The 23,275-nt window shown below is 48.3% G+C and overlaps 1 protein-coding gene across 3 annotated transcripts in view; it reads left to right on the plus strand.

Moving 5' to 3' along the window:
• The window catches only part of LOC147730877 (antizyme inhibitor 2-like), a 170,087-nt gene that overhangs the window by 65,962 nt on the left and 80,850 nt on the right, over positions 1–23,275 (plus strand). For 2 of the 3 annotated variants that reach the window (XM_086955739.1, XM_086955738.1), the window contains 2 exons: positions 14,815–14,911; positions 16,950–17,123. In XM_086955739.1, the coding sequence (XP_086811865.1) occupies positions 14,837–14,911; positions 16,950–17,123 (249 nt within the window). In that variant the 5' untranslated portion in view covers positions 14,815–14,836. The remainder of the gene's footprint in view (positions 1–14,814; positions 14,912–16,949; positions 17,124–23,275) is intronic. The other variant, XM_086955740.1, reaches the window with a different exon arrangement.

The following is a 23,275-nucleotide window of genomic DNA, read 5'->3' on the forward strand; positions in this document are numbered from 1 at the left end:
CAGGCCAGGGGCTGTGAACTCACACGCGGCTCCCTCGGCGAGATCGGGTCCCGGAGAGGACTCGGCGATGGATCCCTCGCTGGTCGCGGCTCTCGATGAGGATGACACCGTGGGCCAATCCGGTCGCGGCGTTCTCGGCAAGCCTCCACACTCACCCGGGAGTCAGCCAATGGCAGTGCGGCTCCCGGGGCAGGCCCTCGATGATGCTCACGCAGGCAACCAACCACAACACGGCCTCTGCGATGACGCTACGGCGCACGGGCCAATCCCGGCACGGCGTTAGTGAGGGGGCTCGGCTATCTCCTCCAATCAGCAGCGGACTTGTTCTCGGCTTCGTCGGTACCGGCAAGGTACAGCAGACTGCGTTGGGTGTTCCCAGGCCCCGGGCAAGATCGGAACTTGGCGGCACAGGGTTTCTGGGGGCGTAGGTCGCAATAGACCGCCCTCAATGACTATAGACCTTCTTTCGTCAAACTCACGAGGGGAGACACCACGATCCCCCGGACCTCATGGAATGCGTGCCGATGAGCACACCGATCTCGGTCCCAGGCCTGCAGTTAAAACTCACGCACCAAACGATCTGCAGCACGATCTTCACAGCGTTTTCAGTTGCAATGGAACCTTTTGACCCTGGGTTCCAGGACAGGAGGCCAGCTCTTCTCAGGCCCTTGGAGATTCAGTTAACAGACACAGCACACAGCAAAAGTCTTTGTAGGTCAAGCAGGCAGGGTCACAGCACACAGCAAAGTCCCTCTTCTCCTCAGCTTCAGTTGGTCAGCAGAACAGGTCAGCCCTTAGAGCACACAGCAAGGCAACCTTCCTTCAGTTCTCCAGCGGTCCTTCTTCCACCAGAGGTTCCTCTTGATTGTAGAATCTAATTTTCTGTTGTCAGGGGTCCTTCTCTTATACCCCTAAAAGTCTTTGAAGTCTTTGTGCAAGTGGGCCCTGAGCCCGGTCCAAACCAGTTCTGGGTGTTGCTGGAGCCCTTGGGCTTCCTGGCTTCCTTCTTTCTTTTAGTGTGAGGGGCACAGGTGACAGTCACCCAGCGGGAGGTGGAACTAGCATTATGGTCAGGCAGGCACAGCCCTATTCACTCCCAGGTGCTATCTCCTCCCACTTCCGTGGCAGCAGATGCATCCTTTCAACCACGGGCTGACTCAGACAACCTCCTGGGAGCTCTGCAGCCCCTGTCACCCTCAAACCAGACAGTCAATCCACAAGCAGGCCCAGGCACACAAAAAGGCTAGACAAGAGAACAGCCACTTTCTAAAAGTACTATTCTCAAACACAGAATTTAAAAACAACCTTGCCTAAAAGATGTGTTATTATATTCTGAGTTCAGGGATATCAATCACTTATGTCCCATCTTGTTCCTATGGGAAGATAGGCTGGTATCCATTGGGACCAGCCTCCCCCATGTTAGTCTATGGAGCAAGATAACCTTGCAGCAGTGAGCACACAAAATGGCTGCTGCTCACTACCAGAGCATTTTCTCTGCACTCGTACATGCTCTAACTTACCCATATACTGCACCCTGCCCAGGGGGGTACCTTGAGCCTTCCATAGGGGTGACTGATGTGCACAGACAGGGAAGGGTTAGGCCCAGCCAATGGGGACACTGGCCAGGCGGACATGGCAGTCCACTGACTGCACACAGGCACTGCGCTGGCAGGCCTGAGACACCATTTTAGGGCTACTTTTGTGGGTGGCGCAATCTGCGCTGCAGGCCCACTAGTAGCATCTGTCATCACCAGCCCTGGCACACACAGTGCAATTTACTAGGGACTTCATGGTGATACGAATATGCCAATCAGGTATACCCAATCAATATGACAATTTACATAGGGAGCACTTACACTCTGGCACTGATCAGCAGTGGCAGAGTGTCCAAAGCATCTAAACCAGCAAAACCAAAATCCAGCACAGCATCAAAAATACAGGAGGCAGAGGCAAAAAGATGGGGGAAAACCACGCCAAGGGTGTCAGGTCTAACAGCTACTATTTGCGTTCTATATGGAGCCCTTTGCTCAGCGTATCAGGTCCCATCCCGACATTGCGGCATTCGATTTGGAGCTGATGAGCATAAAATAAGTCTGTACACTGACAATGTTATTCTGGCTCTACAGAGCCCCGCTGCCTCTCTGCGTTGCCTCTCTGCGGAGATTCGGGCCTTCCACGACGCGGCAGGCTTTAAGGTAAATTTTTCCAAATCTGAAATCCTAAACATCTCTGTCCCATCGGAGGAGGTGTCTGACCTGCAACAGGATTTTGACTTCCGCTGGACGCAGTCTGACATCACGTATCTGGGCATTCGCCTTGCGTCGACTGTGTCCCAGACGCTTTCCCTAAATTATGCCAAACTGATAGAGCAGACCACCAAATCCATCTCTGTTTGGTCGCGTCTCAATCTGTCCTGGTTTGGCAGGTTGGCGGCTATTAAAATTACCCTTTTACCCAGAATACTCTACGTCTTTCAGATGCTGCCCCTCATGCCACCGAGGGGAGCTCTGAAGAAGCTCCAGAGCCTGCTGAATAGGTTTTTCTGGGACAACAAACGACCCGGGGCAGCGTTTGCAACGACCACTCTCCCGAAAACAGCTGGTGGTTTGGGCTTCCCCCATCTCACAGCCTATTTTCAAGCTGCCAGCCTTCGCTTCGTGGTTGAGTGGAATAGACCGGAATCGAGTAAACACTGGTTGTTCATGGACCAGACCGTGGCGGGGTGCAACATTTGGAGGGAACTCTGGCTACCTCGCAGAGATAGGGCATGGGGGCTATACTCCTCGCCAGTGACGTCCCCAACACTCAAGGCATGGGATCAATTGGCACTCCGTAGAGGTTGGACGACCTTCCCCTCACCCATGACGCCGATTGTGGACAATCTCGCCTTTTCCCCTGGCCGTGCGTCACCGGTCTTCCACCGCTGGCGGGAGAAGGGCTGTAAGTGGGTGGGCATGCTATTTGATCTTGAGGGGCTTGTACCTTTCCCGGAGCTGCGGTCTGAGCATTCCCTGCTGGATGCGTCGGATGGCTTTGCCTATGCACAAGTGACACACTGGGTTACGCACCCGGCTAACGTGGCGTTGATGTTGCGCTCCCTCACAGCTTTCGAGCAATGGCTTCTGCGCATAAAAAATGATCAGAGACTGATCTCTGAACTGTATGCCATGATTTTGCGTGACCCGCGGCGGCAGCGTACAAAGGCGCAGGTGCGGTGGGAGATAGAGCTCGGGCGTCCACTTTCACGGAGAGAGTGGGAACAAGTATTTTACCGCGCCCATCACACTACGGCTAACACGGCGGATATGGAGTCGGCCCACAAACTAGCGACGTATTGGTATTATACGCCTATTCTATTATTAAAATTCTATTCTATTAAAATTATTTATTACGCGCACTATCACCATCGGTTTCTTGGCGTTCAATGACATATAGCGTTGATCCAGGGTGAGGGATTAATCATAAGCAGCTTGAAAGAGCAAGGTTTTTAAAAGTGTACGGAAACAGTCGTACGTTGGACAGAGACGGAGAGAGGAAGGTAGGGCGTTCCAGGTGGAGGGAGCCAGGACAGAAAAGCTCAGACCTCCGTGCTTTTTTCTTTTGAATCTTGGGACCTCGAGAAGGTTTAGTGATGCTGAGCGAAGGGCTCTGGGAGGAATGTGACGGGACAAGGCCGAAGAGATGAACCTGGGAGCTGCGTCCGATAGGGCCTTGAAGGTAGTGCAAGCCAGTTTGAAGGTGCAGCGTTTGGAGGCAGGGAGCCAATGCAGACTTCGGAGGAGGGGAGTGACGTGCTGGTGTTTGGGCTGGCAGAAAATCAGGCGAGCAGCCTGATTCTGCACCAGCTGAAGTCGGTGGAGGTGACATGCAGGAATTCCTGCGTACAGAATGTTGGCGTAATCAAGCCTGGAGGTGATGAGCGCAATGTCAACCTGGGTCAGGGCCTCTTTAGTAAGAAACCTGCTGATCTTGCGGATCCGTCTGAGGTGGAAGAAACAGGCAGAGGTAACCGCGTTAATATGTGGCCTCATTGATAGATCTTCGGAGATGATCACCCCCAGGCTTTTGACTGAGCTCACAGGAGTGGGTGCAGTCCCCAGAGGTGTGGGCCAGAAGGTGGTATTCCATGGGTGATTGGGGCCGCCCACCAAGACGAGCTCAGTCTTGATGGGGTTCAGCTTTAAGTGGCTGTGGTACATCCACTCTGCAATGGTCAGCATAGTGGACTGGAAGTTGATACGGGAGGAAGGGAGGGAGTCTATGGGAAAAATTAACTGAAGGTCGTCCGCATAATTAAAGATGGTGACCGGGGAGTTGCGGAGGGAGGCTAAAAGTGGTTGAAGATATAAATTGAAAAGGAGAGGGGATAGTGCAGAGCCTGGAGAGGTGGACGGACTGTGAACGCTGGTGAAGGAAAGATCTGAGCCAGTCAAGGGCCACTCCCTGAATGCCGGCATTGTGGACACGGTCGATCAAGATGGTGTGATCGACCGTGTCGAATGCCGCTGAGAGGTCTAATAGGACAAGGGCTTGAGAGATGTTATTGTCAGCTCCTTTCCTAAGGGTGTCCATGACTGCTACTATGACCGCCTCGGTGGAGTGGAGGGGTCTGAAGCCCGCTTGTTGAGGATCTAAGAAGGATGATTTCTCTATAAAAGAGCTCAAACAGCGGGTAACGTAGGTCTCCAAGATCTTACCTAGGTAGGGGAGAAGGGAGATGGGTCTGTAGTTACTGAGTATTGTAGGGTCTGCATTGGGTTTCTTTAGTATTGGTAAGACTGCAGCTTGCTTGAAGGAGGATGGGACCTCCCCGGTAGCAAGGGAGTTGTTAAGTAGTGCTAGCGGGGGGCCTGGGCATGCAAGAAAGGCTCCTTTCAGGACCTGCGGAGGACAGCAATCATTGGGGGATCCCGAGCTGACTTTATGAAGGAGTGAGGAGAACTCTTGTAAAGATATAGGAGGGAATTCAGTCAGGATACTAGTGTTTGTAGGGGGAAGAGGAGGAGGCGTAGGAGATGCCGGGGTTGGGATGTTATTTTTTATTGTTGTGATTTTTTCTATGAAATAAGAATTGAGCGAATCACAGAGGGTTTGGGTCGGCTGAGGTTGGGGGGTGACTCTATCTGGTAGGGAGAGCTCATTTACAATTGAGAAGATATCTTTCGTTTTGTTAGTTGAATTCAAAATTTTATGTGAAAAATATGCCGTCTTGGCTGCCAGGATAGATTGTTTATAAGATTTTAAGGTCTCAATGTAAACAAGTTTGAGCTGAGGATCGTAATGGCGACGCCAGCGGCGTTCAGTTTGCCGCAGGGCGAGTTTATCCGCTTTAAGTTGGTCCGTAAACCAACGTTGAGCGTCGTGGGGGCGCATAGTTTTAATTGTTTAAGGGGGGCAGCTTTGTCGCTAGCCTGACGCAGCCTATCGTTAAGTTTTTCAGCCTGATTCTCTAATGAGGACAGCGGCGTGGGTGCGGTGGAAGCCAATAAATCGTGAAAGTCAGGCGGATTGACCCTTTTCCAGTTACGAGCCATCTTATTCTTAATACGGGGGGGGAAGACACAGGGTGTGCAGATGTAAGTGAAAGGAAATGAAATGGTGGTCGGACCCGGAGCACGGGAATACTGAAGGGGGTGAGATGTCGAGGTTAGATGTCCAGACTTGGTCGAGGATATGACCTTTCAGATGGGTGGGGGTGTGAATATGTTGGGAGAGGTTCATACCTTTGAGAAGGTCAGTGAATTCCACCGATGAGTGCCTCCGCGTGTTGCATCTTGGGACAAGACTAAATCCAGTCTCTGCTGGAGAGGATGCGGTATGTCGGGCAATCAACTACATTTGTTATGGCACTGCCCTAAGCTAGAACGATACTGGAAAACGGTTCTAGATGAGCTGGATGCTGCGTTCCAGATCACGCTGCCTAGACTCCCAGAGCACACAATGCTAGGCCTCCCACATTATTTATTTATTTATTTATTTATTTCATTTGTATAGCGCAACAGCTACCCAACAAAGGGTTTCCCGGCGCTAAAGATCCAGTGATAGGTTTCGGGGCAAGGCATTTCAGATGTTGAACAGCCATGTTTTTAAGGCTTTCCTGAATTTCATATAACTCGTCTCATTGCATAGTGCGTGTGGCAAAGCGTTCCAAAGTGAGGGTCCAAGAAACGAGAAGGATATACAGCCCATGCGCGACAGTTTTATTTTGGGGATCACAAAGTGATTAGCTGTTACTGATCGCAGGGTCCGGGAGGGATGATAGGGACGTACTAGATTTTGCAAGTACTTTGGGGCATTCTTAGTGGAGATCTTATGCATAAAGGAAAGGGATTTAAATTTGATCCGATTCTCAATTCTCAACCAATGCAACTCTCGGATATATCTGGACGTTGATGTGTTAATGGGGATTTTCCACAACAGTCTAGCTGCTGCATTTTACACCGTCTGCAATCTGGGGATCGTGGCCTTTTTTGCCCCTAAGTATAAAACGTTGCCATAATCAAGCCTAGATGTTATTAAGGCTATGATAACTGTTTTCTTAGTGTGTTCCGGCAGCATCCAGCATATCTTATTGAGCCATTTTAGTATTGCGAAGCAGGTGGCCGAAGTCTTCACAAATTGCTGGTGCATATTCAGGGAATCATCAACAATGACACCCAAATTACGAGCCTGCGTGGCTGGAACCGGAAGAGTGCCCATTTCAGATGGCTAATGTTGGGGTCCCCAAAGCTCTTTATTTTTCCCCAGGACAATTAACTCGGTCTTATCACCGTTCAGTTTAAGAAAGTTTTCTTGCATCCACTCTGCAATCTTACTCAGTCCTAATTTTAAGAAGGAAGGATTGTCACGTTCCGCAGAGGAAAGAGAGAAGAGAAGCTGAGAATCATCAGCATAGGAAAACATTTGCAATCCAGTCTCTTCTACTACTTTAGCAAGTGGGCTCATGTATATGTTGAAGAGCAGTGGGCTCAGAATGGAGCCCTGCGGTACTCCGTGTTTGAAAGTCAGGGTGTCTGAGCAAGCAGATTGTGAGAAAACTTGAAATGTACGATTTTCCAGCAGTTTCCCACTGCGCACACCGGTAGGGCGACAAATTGCACTAGGACTGTTAACTGCGCAACAGGTCCTGCTTGCGCGCTGGGGCTCCTCGGACGTCCCGGATATGCGTGACTGGTTGATGCGCCTGTGGCACGCGTTGGCGATGGAACGTCGCTCTTTGAATATGGATGGCAGAGGGTCTGAATATGCTACCCTGTGGGCCCCGTTTCTGCGACTCCTGTCTAAGGAATTTAGGGAAGTTACATGTCCGAAATATCTACAAATCCTGCAACTTATTTCTCTAAGTTCGATGGACGCGGTCCCGGTGCCCTAACTTCTAGGGATGGATATGTCTGGACCAGAGGGGTGGGTGTGCTGCACATATCTTGGATGGTGGCTGATGCGGAGTGGGGTGGGCGGGAGGGAGGAAACTTGGGGGTTTGGTTAGGGGGGATCGGTGGAGGGGGGTGGGGGATATTTTCTCTGATTTCTCTTTTCGTTGTTGTTGGTTTTCTCTTTTATGAAAATTGCGGACCCTGCTTCGCCTGTGGGGTGTGCCTACGACTCTTGCTATGCAGGACCGCCCTCCGGGTTGCAGGTCCAACTGCTGTGTTCACTCAATACTTGCTTACGCCCTGCCGGCGAGTCGATGTAGGCAGCTGGGCTGTGTATGATGCTAACTGGCCACATAATAAAACGTTTGATTCTAAAATTGAGGGCAGTTGGCTCTGATCTGCAATTCTACAAACACAGTCTGAGCTCTTGCTCACTGAAACTATAGCTTTACACACAAGGCCGTGGGAGGGCCGGGGTGGAAGTTCACCAGATGCCGAGGGTGCTCCAGTTTCACTGGCTGCTGGGGGTGCTTAGAGGTAGCTCCAGGCCCAGAGTGTGGAGTTGCTCCAGAGTGCGAAACTGCTTCGAGGGGCAAGGATTCTAGTAGTTCCTTCAGATTTGTCTGGTGATAGGGGAGAAGAGGCAAAATATCTGCGGGTACCAGGGCTCGAGTCATGGTACCACGGAGGTGGACGGCGTCTCCCCCGCCGATATTTTACCGGGGGGACACCATCCCCCCTGCCAAACAGCTGGGCTTCACTCTTTGGCCTCTCTGGGACGAGAAGCTCGGCACCTTTCGTGACGTCACTTCCGGTCGTGACTTCACTTCCGGTGACAGCGTCCCCCCACTTCTTTTTTTACGACTTGTGCCCTGGCGGGTACATAGCGGGGGTGCACACAGAGAGACATACATAGAGGTCAGGGGAACAGAGATAGACCGAAGAATAGATATACAAGGGGCATAAAGTGCAATGAACATGGTGGTACGGAAATCAAGACTGGAAGAGCAAACCACGTGACAGAGACAGTGGTACTGAGAGAGCCCGCAAAACTCAAGATGGAAAGAAGGAGATAGACAGCGTGGCAGAGTTAGATAAAGGAACAAAGAGAAGAAGGTGGAGAGTTAGAGACAGGTAGCAGGACAGAAGTTCACAGAACCACAATGTGAACAAGATAAATAAGCTATGAGCCAAAGCAGGACAGACAGGCAGAATTAGAGGGTGCCACGTAGAAAAAGACACAAACAGGAAGGGGCCGGAAGAAAAACATGGGCATAGATAGTCAGGACAGGATTGGAATAACACAGAAGGAGACAGACCCAGAGAGAGGAACAGGCAAAAAGAGGTCAGAGGTAGGGTGACCAGAATTTTAAAGCAAAAAAACTGGACTTTTCCCAAAAATAGAAGAAGGACTACAATTTTACTTCAACACAGTGCACAGAATGACATTGCTCCTTAGCAGAAAATTACAGAAAAGAAAGTAAGAACATACATGAAGTGCAACTTTTAAAGCCAGTTTCCTGCCTGTTAATTATATTGCTTTCCTATAACAGCTGCTAACTATCCCTGCTTTGTGAAACATAAAAAAATACCTCCCACCCTTTTCAGTCGACCCTCTAAAAAAACTGAGAGATGAGCTTAATTTCCTGAAATCTGCCAGGACAGCTGTCGAAAAATCGGAACTGTCTGGGCAAATCCAGGACACCTGGTCACCCTAGTCGGAGGGCCATAGATATAATGAAAAACAGAGATAGGGGCAAATAGATATACACATACAGAGTCAGAGGGATGGGACAAAGACAGTCCTGGGAGGAGGAAGAGTAAGGGTCACGCTGAGCCCCATTTGTTTTCTTGTGCAGTAACTCTTACTGTAAGGAGGGCATAGTGCCCACACCGTCATCCGCTCCCCCCTTGCACTTTACACATTTCTCATATAATGACTACACAGGACACATTGTTTATGGGTAAAGAACTGCTGCAGATTTATTTTCATACAACAAAAGTATGCATTTTTCTGTGGGTTATCTTACGGACGCTCCAGGGCAGGCAGCCCCTCGCTGCCCCGCCCGCCTAATGAGCCAGCTGGCACGGTGGGTCGACGCCCGGACAGTGCCGCACCTTTGTAGATCCCTTTCTGGATCACGTGATCATGCATTATACTCCCGCCCCTTTCAGGGCGGAGCGTGGTTTCGCACACCCCCGGTTGGTCAGGCCCCCCAACCGCCCGAAGGACTAAAGGGGCGCCGGGACAAAGACAGACCTGGGAGGAGGAAGAGTAAGGGTCACGCTGAGCCCCATTTGTTTTCTTGTGCAGTGACTCTTACTGTAAGGAGGGCATTCCTTTTAAAGCCTCTAGCAAGAGCGTAGGACATGGAGAAGTTACTGTTTATTGCCTCTTGCAACACATTTACAAGAATAAAACTTCCTTAGATCCATCATATGATTTCATAAAAGTGTCAGTGGCTCTGTTAGTTGATCTCTGCCGTCTCCCCATGCTTTATTTTACTCCCACCCTTGTCACTTTTGGAGGCCCTGAGCATCTTCTTTACTTTCATTGCATGACCCCAGACTTACTATCAGCGAGCTCCAACATGCTGAGGCTGTCCGACATGGAACGGCTCATCAAGGTTCTCTGTATGTCTCCCTAGTGGAGCATAGAGCAGCGATAAATAGGGTGTTAAAAGTGAAGGTAGCGGCTTGACACAAGACACTACAATATGAGTACAGCGATAGAATAGGGAAGGTATTAGCACATCAACTTATGGATAGCCGCCCCAAAACGAATATTAAATCTATTAAGGGTGAGGGGGAAAAATTATATAGATGCCCCCAGGAGATTGCGGATCAATTCTCTATTTTTTTTACCAGCAATTATATTCTCCAGACCCAACACAAGATCTATCTGGTATGCAGAGTTATCTGCAAGTGAATAATCTCCTGACTCTGACAGAAGAAGAATCTTCCTTATTAGAGAAGTAGATTACGGTAGGGAAATCCTGGAAGCGATAGGAGGGGGGGGGCTCCTGCTCGTCAAGGCGGCTGGAGAGGATGCTATTCCGGCGGAGTTTTATAAGTGCTGCAAAAGCCTGCTGGCTCCGGTGCTTAGAGATGTCATTGTTCAAGTGGGGGCTTCTGGCTGAGTCCCAAATTCATGGAATATGGACAACATCCTTTTTTTTTAAAGGATAAAGCAACAGAGGAACAGGCATGCTACTGCCCAATCTCTTTATTAAATGCAGATGCTAACGTACTTGCTAAGATACTGGCCACCCGGTTAACTCAAATGATGGTCAGCCTGGTTTCTACCAGCAGCACAGGTTTATTCATGGGATAAACATCACTGCCCATGTCAACACGGCGGTGGCGGCTTTTGACACTGCGAGAAAGTTAAAAATCAACCTGGGTGCGAGAATGAGCTACGCTTTGAGCATAGCCATGGTAAAGAAGGCGGAGCTATCAAAAAGGTGTGCAGAAGCGTCGAAGAGAGAAGCAATTACGAGGCCCATGGTTAACAGAGTCACGGAAGCGGAACCACCAGAAAGAGGTAAAGCAACAGCAGCTGAAGGGAAGGTGCAAACCAAATGGACGCCCGACCAACACAGATGAAGAAATCCAACAAGGAAGGTCTGAATGCATGTTGCAGGTGTGGCAATCCATCCCACGCGGCATACGACAACCTTGCCCAGCCTTTCGTGCCAAGTGTATGTTCTGCGGAATCGTCGGGCATTTTGAAAAAGTATGTCGCCGCAAGCCGGAGAAACCGACAGTCAAGTATGTAGCACAAGAAGTAGGAACAGAAGATGAAGAAGATGAGGAAGAAGACAATGTGCTATGTATAGAGGAATGCGTACTGGGCATAGATGGCAACCGCTCCAAGAAACCGCAATGCGGCCTAGTAGTGGGAGGAGTACCAATCAAGATGGTGGCAGACTCAGGATCCCCGTACACAATAATACAAAGGAGTGTGTGGAATGGAAACTTTAAACATTGCCTGGGATCACACTTAGAACCTCCAGATATCCGCCCGGTCACATTTACTAGTGAACCTATCCCGATGGTCAGGTACCGAGTTCAGAATTTCGAGTTCAAAGACCGGAGTGCTAAATGCAAACTATATGTTGCTGAGAAAGGCCCTTCAGTTTTGGGATGGATGGACCAAGGCGACTTAGGAATACAACTGAATCCAGGAAGCGCCATCCAGGTCTTAATGACCATCAATGAACACCAGACAGATATCACTGGAGTGAAGGAGAAATTACCCACAGTGTTTGGTGGCAATGTAGGGAAACTAACAAAGTTTACTCACAGGATCGAACTCAAGGAGGGTGCCAAACCTGTATCCCACAAGGTTAGAAATGTGCCGCTAGCAATCAGAGAGGCAGTGCATCAGGAACTACACAGATTGGAAGACAATGGCATCATCGAGCCGATAAATAGTTCTGAGTGGTTGGCTCCGCTGGTAGTGGCGATGAAACCTAATGGCAAAGTTCGTTTGTACGTGGACCTGAGAGAGCTGAACAAAAACATAATAGTGGAGAAGTTCCCACTACCAAGGATAGAAGAAGTGCTGGTGAAAACGAAGGGGATAAAATGGTTCTCAACAATTGATCTCTCCTCGGCCTACCATCAGATTGCTCTACATCACATGAGCCGAAAACTAACATCCTTCATAATGCCTTTCCGATGCTACCAGTTCTGCATAATGCCGTTTGGCCTGGTGTATGCAGCGGCTGCATTCCAAAAATGAATGTTTACTGTTCAAAGAAGTAGATGGAGTACAATACTTCCAGGATGACATCTTGGTGATGGGCAAAGATCAAGCAGACCACAGCAGGAAACTGGCGGTGGTGTTACAAGTGTTGGACAGGAATGGGCTCATGGCTGAATGGGGCAAGTGCAGGTTCAGAATGTCATCAGTTACCTACTTGGGTCACGAGATTAGTGATCAAGGCGTCACTCCCAAACACGCAAATGTCAAAGCGATATGTGAGGCACCTTCTCCGAAGAGCAAAGAGGAAGTAAGATCATTCTTAGGAATGGCGGAGTATTATAGTAAATTCATGCAACAGTTCGCCTCTAAGACTCACCATCTGCGACGACTTAAAAGAGAAAAAACATCATTTGAGTGGACAGAGGAGGCACTAGAAGAGTTTCGGAGAATCAAGGAGGATATCAGTGAGGCGATGCCCCTTCAAGGATTCGATCCGCTAGGGAAATCCATACTAACCACTGACGCAAGTGAGAAAGGGCTGGGAGCAGTCCTTATGCAGGAGAGGAGGAGCGGAGAGACGGTCACCGTCAGCTTTGCGTCCAGATCACTATCACCGACAGAGCAGAAGTTCAGCATGATAGAAAAAGAGATGCTTGCTGCAGTATGGGGCATGGAGAAGTTTTGCCAGTTCCTATGGGGCACAAGATTCAGGCTCAAAACGGACCACAAGCCCCTGGTCAAGGTCCTCATGTCATGCGGACACGCAGAGGCGACTCCCTGCATTGCAAAGATGTCTCTGAAATTACTGGACTACAGACACGATGTAGAGTACATCTTGGGGGCAAGGAACAAAGTAGCCTACTATCTCAGTTGAGCTTCAGCCATGAAGGAGGCCCTGCAACACTCAGAGGAGGATTAAGTCAGTGTTGCATTTACGGAAGATAATGAGAAAGTAATAAGTGAACAAGAATGGAAGCAAGCCTATAAAGTTGATGCTGACATCAAGGAAGTCAAAGAATTTGTACTGCAAGGATGGCCGGAAAAGAGACATCTTAGGAGTACCGAAATATGTAGTGGTGCTCATAAACAGATATTCAAAGTGGCCAGAGATTGACGTGCAAGAAGAGATGGACACGGAGAAGGTGCTAAGGTTTCTCACAGCCACATTTCTTCAAGAAGGCATTCCCCGCTCTATCCTGAGTGACAGTGTACCGCAATTTACGTCAGATAAATGGAACAACTACATGGAGAGAAATGGCATCAAAGTTAAACACACTTCGTTATGCCACGCCGGAAGGAATGGTTTAGCCGAGAGGTTTAATAGAGTCATAATGGGGTCCATTCAATCGACCATAGGAGTAGGAAAGGACTGGGAAAAGGAGGTGAGGAGCATGCTGTGGGCATATAGGATCACTCCCACCTGCACAGGATACAGTCCCTTCCAAATCCTGAGAGGACGAGAACCTTTCACCAAGGACAATCTAGCGTGGAAGGAACGCACCGTCACAAGTAAATGGTCTCCTGCAGTGGTCAATTACAATTTGGAGAGAGCACAAAGAACATATACCGAGCACTACAACAAAAGACGCAATGCAAAGGAGACTGTGTTAGAAAAAGGGGAATGGGTCAGAGTTAAACTGGCCCAGTTGAGAAGGAAAGGAGACAGCAGGTACAGTGCACCCCTGCAAGTAAAAGAAATGTATGACAGAGCTGCTTTGCTCGGTGATGGGAAAGTCTGGTCTCAAGATCGCATGTATAAGTGTAACAAGATATTGCAGTGGACCAGGGAAGATAAACATTGTGTAAAGTACTATCAAGTTCCACCCAACAGCGGCGCCCAACCAAGGGAAGGTGTGATAGACTTGGGAGTAGAAGAGAGAGAAGAGGAATTGGGAGGCGAAGAAGATCATGCCGAAATAGAACATCCAAGAAATTCGGGAGACAACCCTGAGACAGGAAGCCTCCAGGGAGCCGGAAGAACACAAGTTCAAATGCCCGTGGGGAGTACGGAAAGGTTCATCTCTACCCCAGTTAGTCATACACGAGCGGGGAGGACTGTGGTTAGGCCAGCCAGATATAGAGACTATGAACTGGGTAAATTAAAGTAATTGGTTGTCAGGTAGACTTTTATACCTATGTAATAATGTTGGTTTTGGTAAAGAAGGGAGATATGTAGTGTAGAGTTCTAGTCATTACGGCAACGCGTAATGACGTAGAACACAGCGGCCATCTTAGGCACAAAGCGCCAAGTCCGAGAGTTTATCGGACGTGTTACCGGCGCTCCCCTGAGGATGAATAAAGATAAGGTGACACCTGCTACCCACACACTTAGTTTATTGGGGGGGGAACACCAGCTCTACACGCCCCTTTCACGCAAAGTGCTGCGTGTAAAAGGACCGTATTTACAAGGACGGGGAAAATGTCCTTTTAAATATGGACCAGCAAAATGCGCCGTTGGCGCGACACAAAAAATTAAGTAAGGAGCATGTAAATAAGCCCCCTGGAATACATACTTATATTAAAATTGGGGTACTGTACAACACCCATGACAGCAAGGCTCTTGTGGTGACTAGAGCCGTGTGTGCCGTGGCGAGGTTTTCCCTGATGCATTCGACCATTCCCGGCTTAACTGGTTTACCAACATTATTATACCACTAAATTACTCCTCCGATTTCCCATTCGTCCTCACTGCCTGACACAGCGTGAACATTTTATGCTAATCTGTTTCAGAAAGGAAACCGAACCAGCTGATATGTCCACTTTGATGGAAGGAGAGACATCTGCGCGGGACGTCCTGGAGCAGATGATCCAAGAGCGCTCTCTGTCGGTGAGTAGACAACATAGCTGAAACCTTTCTCTTAAACCATCATTATTATTTTGCTGTCAAACAATGTGCAGAATTTAGGGAAATGCGCAGCATAACAGTGAGAGTCTTGAACAAAAACAGGCAAAAACAACCGATAGAGAAGTATCTCACGTCCATAAATCGTGAATCGAGAGGTTTGTGGTGTGTCACGTGTGTGTTCGTCAGCTCACGGCTGCACGTTTACATGCATGTGTCCCATCCACGACACCCCCAACAACTGTTTTGCTGTCCGCCTTCTACTTCAGTAAACTTGGCACGTGAAAGACACAGCAGGTTAGGCAGGGAAGATAATCTGTGGACACTGAAGTTTATAAACTGACCCAAGTAGAGTCAACGTTTAAATTAAGAATAAGGAGAGTGAATTTTACAAAAGAAACCCCTGAAGATTACAAAAATGCTTGAGGAGAGTGTAAACATGAAAACATGTTAGAATTGTAATTAGACCAAGGGGGAATTTTAAAAGATGACCTTCATGCGTGTACACAAAAAGAGTAAACTTTATTACAAAAAATTCAAATAAATGCGGCAAGTGAAGTTACGGGAAAGGCCTGGAGACCGAACTACCCGAGCATCATGAGTTGTGCAAGGTAACACGACGTGATTACTTAAGAGTACAGTGCTAGGGGATACCCAAAGGGAGAAAATTAAGAGTGAGAGAACAGTACATTTTCCAAGAAGGTCCAAAACCAGGCAACTTTAAAAGGGTCTTATTGGATGAGTTTGAGGAGAGGCTGCTTTAGACGAGAAACTGAGGAGAGTTAGTTAACATAATAGAACAGTTTGAGGAGGGGACATTACGAGAGGGAATATGGCGAAGGAATTTTACAAAAGGGCTCGAGGAATTGGAACTTTGCCAGAAGCTGTAAGACGAGGGCACTTTACAAGAGGGAAGGAGGATAGGCAAGAATTTGAGAAAGTAACTTGGGTAGAGGGGTTTTGACAACAGGGAGGAAAAAAAGTCATATTACCAGAGAAAATGGATGAACATTTACAAGAGGAAATGAGGTGATGCAGTAGTAAAACAGGGCAAGAGTAGACTGAATATTCTCAGAAGGTTCAGGAAGTTGGGGCCATATGTATCATACTTCCGTTTTGCGAATTTTAAATAGCGAATCTTAAGGAATCGCTATTTAGAATTCGCAAAACGCTATGTATGTAGGCAATCTAGGAATTTTAGCGATTCCTTACTATTCCTTATTTGCGAATTCGCAAATTGCGAATTCGCAAATAAGGAATACTTCCCATTCATTTCTATGGGCCAGGAGGCCCATAGGAATGAAGGGGAAATTTGCTAATCGCAATTTGCTAATCACAAATTGTGCGAATTTTCAAGGGTGCGGGGGTGTCTCAAGAACACCCTGCTGCACCCCTGAAAATGACATGTGTGCACATATGGCACACATACATGCCCTAAGGGCATGCATGTGCGTCACATGCCACAATGAAAAATGCCAATTTGTGCTTATTGAAAAGGAATCGCAATTTACCACCAACTTTCAGTTGGTGGTAAATTGCGATTCCTTAAACCAAATTCGCAAGAGAAAAAAGCTTCTTACATAGCAATTAAGGATTCACAAAAATGCGATTCCTTAAATGCTATGGCAAAATAAGGAATCGCAAAATTTTGCAATTCCTTATTTTGCTACTTTTTCATACATTGCAAATGTGCAAAAATGGCCGTTTCCGATTCGCAAAGGCCGAAATTCGGTGAATTTCGGCCTTTGCGAATCGAAAACAGCTTCATACATATGGCCCATAAAGTTTACAAGAAGGTGCAAGGCAAGTGCCCTTTACATGGAGCAATGAGGACAATTACGTTTAGAGCAGAGTTTGAGAAGAGAAATGCAAAATATTAATGTTTAGCAGCTATGTGATAAATGTGAAGACCACTAAGCCACAGGCACCAGCCAGGTGGGACATCTCCAGATTTGCCAATATATCAGTCCGCGTCTGCTCTGAAGAGCATAGACTAACCATACAACCATGCACTGTTTGTTAGGACGACCGAGAGGCTTTCATGGTGGCAGACTTGGGAGAGGTGGTGAAGAAGCACTGGCATTTCCAGAAGGTTCTTCCCAGAGTAAAACCCTTCTACTCTGTCAAGAGCAACGACAGCAAAGAGGTGATCCAAATCCTGGCAAAGCTCGGCACCAGCTTCGACTGCGCCAGCAAGGTAAGTTATTGTCAGCGTCTTTAACACATATGTGCACACATCCCATATCCAGAGGCATAAATGGACTGGTCTGATGCCCAGTCCCTTGATTCTGTGACCTACCACTGCTTCTGAAGGGCCAGCACGAGTTCTATTGAGTATATCCTAGCTTGGCAAGTGGCTCAATCTTGCCCAATCGTGCTGCTCTTTGTTGGGAAATCCCCAAGTGTCCTGGAGGCCTGTCCGCCTGTTGAAGACGATGGGTTTCTACTGAGGCAAGGGGCTACCAACCAGACTTTTAGACCCAAAGACAGGAAAAGGGTGGACTAGGAGACTCACAACCAACTGTGCTCCTGGGTGTATAGAAAACTGTGGTGTGACTGTATGGCATGAATGTCCTGGCTCTGGTGTTTATGAATGACAGTTCAACTCCGTTTGTTTATAGGGTGGAAGGCCCTTACTCACTATTAGGGGACATGCTTCATGAGAGGGCCTCTCTTCGCACTGATCATAGATCCTTTACCAGCATGTTTATCTACATTTTTGGTAAAAAATGGTGCATGAGCATGAGTGAGGTGCTGCATGTTTTTTTCTTTATTTTGTCAAGTGATCAGTGACATCACAACTGGGCATAGTGTCAGAACTATAAAGAACAGTCAGGATCATACAGCACAGATTTTTTGTATCACTAATAAGAGTTTATATTCTTGAATCATAGATGGTTGTTTCATAACTTCTTGTTCTGTTTTTCTCCTACAAGTCTGGTAGGCTATTTTTCCAGCATCCCATTAGTCTAATGGGAGGCTGGAAAAATAGCCTACCAAAGGATTAACCTGGTCTAGTGTTTAAACATTTTTTATGAGCATAGTGACTTACAGTGACTCATCAAGTAGTTGATAGTAACCATACACAGAGGGCTTTCGGTCCTGAAGAAAACCCCAAGTCCTCAAATAGGGCACTTGATTTAGGGATGAAACATGTCAACCTCCTAACATGCTCAAATTATTCCCATGCTATCTTTTTAATCTTGCTGAGTAGTGATGTAAATAAAAGACAATGTCAGTCGTTACCACACGTTCCATTACAACACAGTAACTGACAACGCTGTTGATAAAACACATAAGCCTGTACAAAATATTGTATTACTTTGTTATAAATTTGTATCACATCCTCAGTGGCATTCATTTAAAAACAAAAAATATATATCTGTGTGTGTGTGTAGGTGTTAAGAATAACATAATCAATCTACCTTGAGGTGTAACACAGCCTAATAGCCTGGTTGCAAAAGCTACAAAACCCAAGCGGCAAGGTCCTATAATGAGGGAAAGAGAGGGCCTTTAAGAACTGGTATTGCCTGAGGCAGAAAGGCTATAAGGCTATTTAAAAATTCTACCCACTGAAGGTAGAACCATCTAACTTAAAAATGGAGAAAGAGAAAGACAAACATTTGAAGGTACACTTCATCCTCTTCATTGGAGCTCCACATTTTAATGTTCTAATTATATACAACTGTTTCCTTTTTAATGGAGGGCAAACCACCATACGCTCCTTTCTCACTAGTAGAACTCAGAGTCAGACTCCCACCGTACACATTAGAGCCAAAAGACCTGATCTGCGGAGTCCCTCAAGGATCATTCCTCAGCCCCAGCCTGTTCAACATTTACATGACACTTCTTGTGGACGTCATCAGCTCCTACTGCATCTCAGTCATCTCCTATGTCAATGATACTCAGTTCAGCCTCTCCATGTTAGACACATTTCCCACAACCAGATCCAACTTTACCAAATACATGATCCGCATAGCAGAATAGATGAGAACAAACTGTCTGAAACTCAACACGGATAAGATGGAAGTCATAATTGTCGGGAACAAAACCTCCTCCTGGGACTCCACCAGGTTAACATCAGAGATTGGACCTGCCCCTTCACTCACCAACAACACAAGCAACCTGGGATCATATTCATTTTAATCTATTCATAGATGACCTCCTTAAGGTATTGGACACAGATAATTGTCATCCACCAAAGATCATCTGAGTCCAGATTTATAACCTCTTATATTTCAACAGCCTTGCCCTCTTCAGCCTCACGAGGGTAGTGTTGCAATGGTTGCTGTAGGAACCGGATTCACCAGTTCCCCGGGGGTAGCCTGGCTCGAGCGGGTAGGCACCCGAAGCTTAGGTGTTAAGTGACTACACAGCACACACATCAACAGAGACAATAAATGCACGCAAAGACTGAGACCACACCAGAATGTTTGATTCAAATAAATAAGTTTTATCTAAGATCAAGATCAGGGCAATCAAAAATCACAGTAGTAATCACTCATTAACTTTCCCCAAAAGAGCATATTTTTCATTACTCAGTCATAGATACATAAATAATTAAATAGTAAATAACTGCAGGCCTTTCAGTAAATACTGGATTAGACAGGATTAAAACATTTCATTTAGCATTGGTAAAATCTTCCAGTGAGCATCTGCATAACATTCCATTAGGTATCAGTCAACATCTCATCAGGCAAGAAGAACCACCAATTCATTAAGTAAGGATGAGCATGTTGTTAGGTGAAATACTTTAGGAAGAATAGGTAAAACATTTCATCATTCCAGCCTGGCTACAAGTACCACTATCTCTTGGGACTTAGGCAACAGGCTCTGACTAAATCAGCTCCCCTACAGTCTCCTTACGGGGGGCAACTACAATAGGCCCCAGTTCTGCAACACCCGGCTCCTTAAACACAAGCCTCTATGCGAGAGGATTCAGAAAAGGGGGTGGTGATGGACAGAGTATCTGAATTAAACAGAACACTCATACCCAGTCAAGAGATCAGGGCTTGATCCATCACCGTTTTTTAGCTCACTGCACCATCCCAGCTCAGAACCTGGCTACATGCAAATTAGTCTGTCCCTGGCCCAGTGCATCATGGGAACAGGGCAGACCAAACTACCAAGCCAATTCTTATACTGGGAAGGAAACAAGCTTCCGGGGACCGGTTTCTGGCATTACAGCCGTCTTCGGCCCGGCTTGCTTGAATCCTGATGGTGCAATGAGCAAGGGTCTCTATGGGAGAGGGGCAGCAGAGTAGGCCGGCTGTACCCTTCGGGCTCTCGACCAGTCCAGAGGACCTCCTACATACAACTCGGGCCAACGGGGCACAACAACAGTTTCCCCAGGAGAGGGGCGGTCATGGGGCTTCCTCTCCGTTCATGGGAGGACCCGCTCTTCTCCGGACCTCCACCCTCCTCTCCCAGGGGTTACCTGGTGCTTCCGCTCCCGGGGGAGCCCTTGCGGAGATCTCCGGCGCTGATGACGCCCGGGGCGCGCGCTCACTTCAGCGCCTCCCCCGGCGATGTCTGGGCCTCCGGTGGATGGGACGCCCCTTCGGGGCTGGTGATGGCTGGTGGGGGGGCTCCTCCTGAGCCTCCGCGCGGATTGCTTTCAGGTCCCGTGCCTCCGAGCGCTTCTCGGGCCCAGGGCCAATCAGTGTCAAGGGCGGGGGCGCGGCTGATGATGCGGCTGGGCGCCCTGTCACGTGGTGATGGTGGGGGTGGCTTCAGGCCTAGCGCGGCCGACTGGAGTTCACGGCGGCCTACCTCAGGCTCCGGAGGCTGCTGCGGAGACTCGTCACTCAGGGGCCGGGCTGCGGCGGTGATATGTTGAGGACAGCGCCGTTGAGGGGGCAGCGCTGCCAGGTAGCCCACAGCGCTCAAACCGCACAGCGCCTCGCGGGTCCGAGGAGCGCTTGGAAGTTCCTCACAGGTTTCGGCAGGTGAGCGCTTGAGGCGCAATTACAGCGATTCTCTGAAGGCACACACGAGAGCGCTTGAGGCGCAATTACATCGCTTGATGGGCTGTTAGCGCTACAACCAAATTAGGCAGTTCAGGGGCTAGCACTTGTAAGGGCACCGCAGTTCGTGGGGCCACAGCGTTCGGTAGAGATAGCGCTTGGAGGGGGAACTACAGCGCTTCAGGCAGCAACAGTGTCTCGGCTCACAGCGCTTCTCAGGGCATAGCAGGGGAGCGCTGAGGAGCAGCACAGTTCAGTTTCAGCAGAGGAGATGAGGCAGGACAGCGCTGGGGCCACAGGGCAGACAGAGGGGCAGAATTGGCACAGCCCAGAAGTCCTGATTAGCGCAGGGGAGTTTCTTCTTGGTGCTTGTTGGTTCTGGCGCCCTTGGGTTAAAGTTACTTGAAGAAAGGGGGGGGGCGTTTGAGTTGAAGGCTTGTCAAGCTTCCTCAGCAGGTCACTTCAGGTGGTCCCTGGGTTCCCCTCCCTCCGGGCCAGATCAGTGAGCTAGTTCAGTGTTCCTCACACAGCTTGGTGGGCAGTGCCTAAACCCTGTCAACCCCAGTGGTATAGGTTCCTGACTCGGCCCTACCGCCTAAATCTCCTGAGTAGGGTCCCCCAGGTCAGTGATGCCCCAACTGACTAGAAAGTTTCCCTCCCTTTTCATTTAGAGTGGCAGTTGGCAGTTGGTGACCACTCCCCTATTCTGGAAGGTTCCAGGAGCTCCCTCACTCTAGCTATGGGCAGGCAGGCAGGCAGCCTGGCAATGCTTCAATGTTTAGGGATTCCAGCCAGCTCCTGGCTACTAGAGTGCGTCTAAAAAGACCACGCTGCAGTAGCAGGGGTCAGTGGCAGCCATGGTGGGGGAAGAGAGCACCTGCACCTTAGCATTGATTAGCAATCAGACCCTCCAGGATATCGCGATTTCGCGATTTCGCGATTTGCCGCGAAATCGGCACTTTTTAAAAAATGCCGCTATTTTTACAAAAATGCCCGCGAAATCGGCATTTTTGTAGAAATCGCGGCATTTTTCGCTATATCCTGGGGGGTCTGCTTTATCCAAAGACATGCACCGGTTGCCCCACACCTGTAGATGATCTACAGACACTGGGGTCAGAGGGTTAAAGCAGCTTGGCTGCAGCTGGCAGTGTGAAGGTCTAGGCTCTTTGTCATTCAGAGCTGCCCGGGACTGCGCTCGTTCGCACCTCTTCCTGGCCCACAAGAATGACAATGGGAGCCCTCAGCTTGCACATCAACAGGAGGGGAGGGGGGGATGGGTTGTTGTCACAGAGGATGGAGCAGGAATCGGACAGAGCAGTTCTCCTTCGAGTGTAATGTGAAAGGGTTTGCAGTGACAGGAATAGGAACTTCGAGTCTTAGGCCTGTGAGAAGGCTCATTTACTGACCTGGCAAATTTAAACACAGTCAGAAAGTCAATTTGGGAAAGAAACGGAGAACAATTTAAATTGAAAACAAAAGACACACTACCTTAATATATATTTTTTTAACTCGAATCTTGCATTCCTGAGAGATTATCTGCAGCATGCACACCCGGAACTGTCTATGTGCTTGCACTTCTACTCTAATGTGAATTGTATTAGCAAAATGTCTGACCTTGCTTTAAAGATGTTGCACTAAGTGCTCCATCCATGTACGATTTTTAGCATTGGATCGTAGCAAGCTTCTCCTTAAAGCTGAAGTTTAGTGCAAAAACGCTGGGCTCTCTATGAGCATACTATGAAATCATGGTTTTATTCTATAGATTAAAGAATTAGCAGAGTATCAATTTTCCGATTTAAAAAAAGGACTACAGGCCATAGAAGGCAAACAAGCAATGGCACCTTTCTGTACTCCAGGATATGGGTTGAATGGATGAAAGAAAGATTGAATAAATGGATAATGAGAGAGGAGGGATGGATTGATGAGAGGGGAAGGATGGAGAGAAAATTTAAATAGCTGGATGTATGGGTGGAAGGGTAGCTGGATGATGGATGAGGGGAAAGATGGATGAGGGGAAGGATGGATGATGGATGAAAGGAAGGATGGATGAGGGGAAGGATGGATGGATGAAGGGAAGGATGGATGAGAGGAAAGATGGATGGATGAGGGGATGGATAGAGGGGAAGGATGGATGGATGGATGGATGGATGGATGGGTGGTTGAAAGGATGGATGGATGATGAGGGGAAGGATGGATGATGAGGGGAAGGATGGATGGATGGATGATGAGGGGATGGATGGATGGATGTTTGATGAGGGGGTGGGTGAAAGGATGGATGATGAGGGGAAGGGTGGATGGATGGATGGATGATGAGGGAATGGATGGATGATGAGGGGGTGGGTGAAAGGATGGATGGATGATGAGGGGAAGGATGGATGGATGA

This window comes from Lissotriton vulgaris, chromosome 2_1, assembly GCF_964263255.1.
Source record: "Lissotriton vulgaris chromosome 2_1, aLisVul1.2, whole genome shotgun sequence".
NCBI lineage: Eukaryota > Metazoa > Chordata > Amphibia > Caudata > Salamandridae > Lissotriton > Lissotriton vulgaris.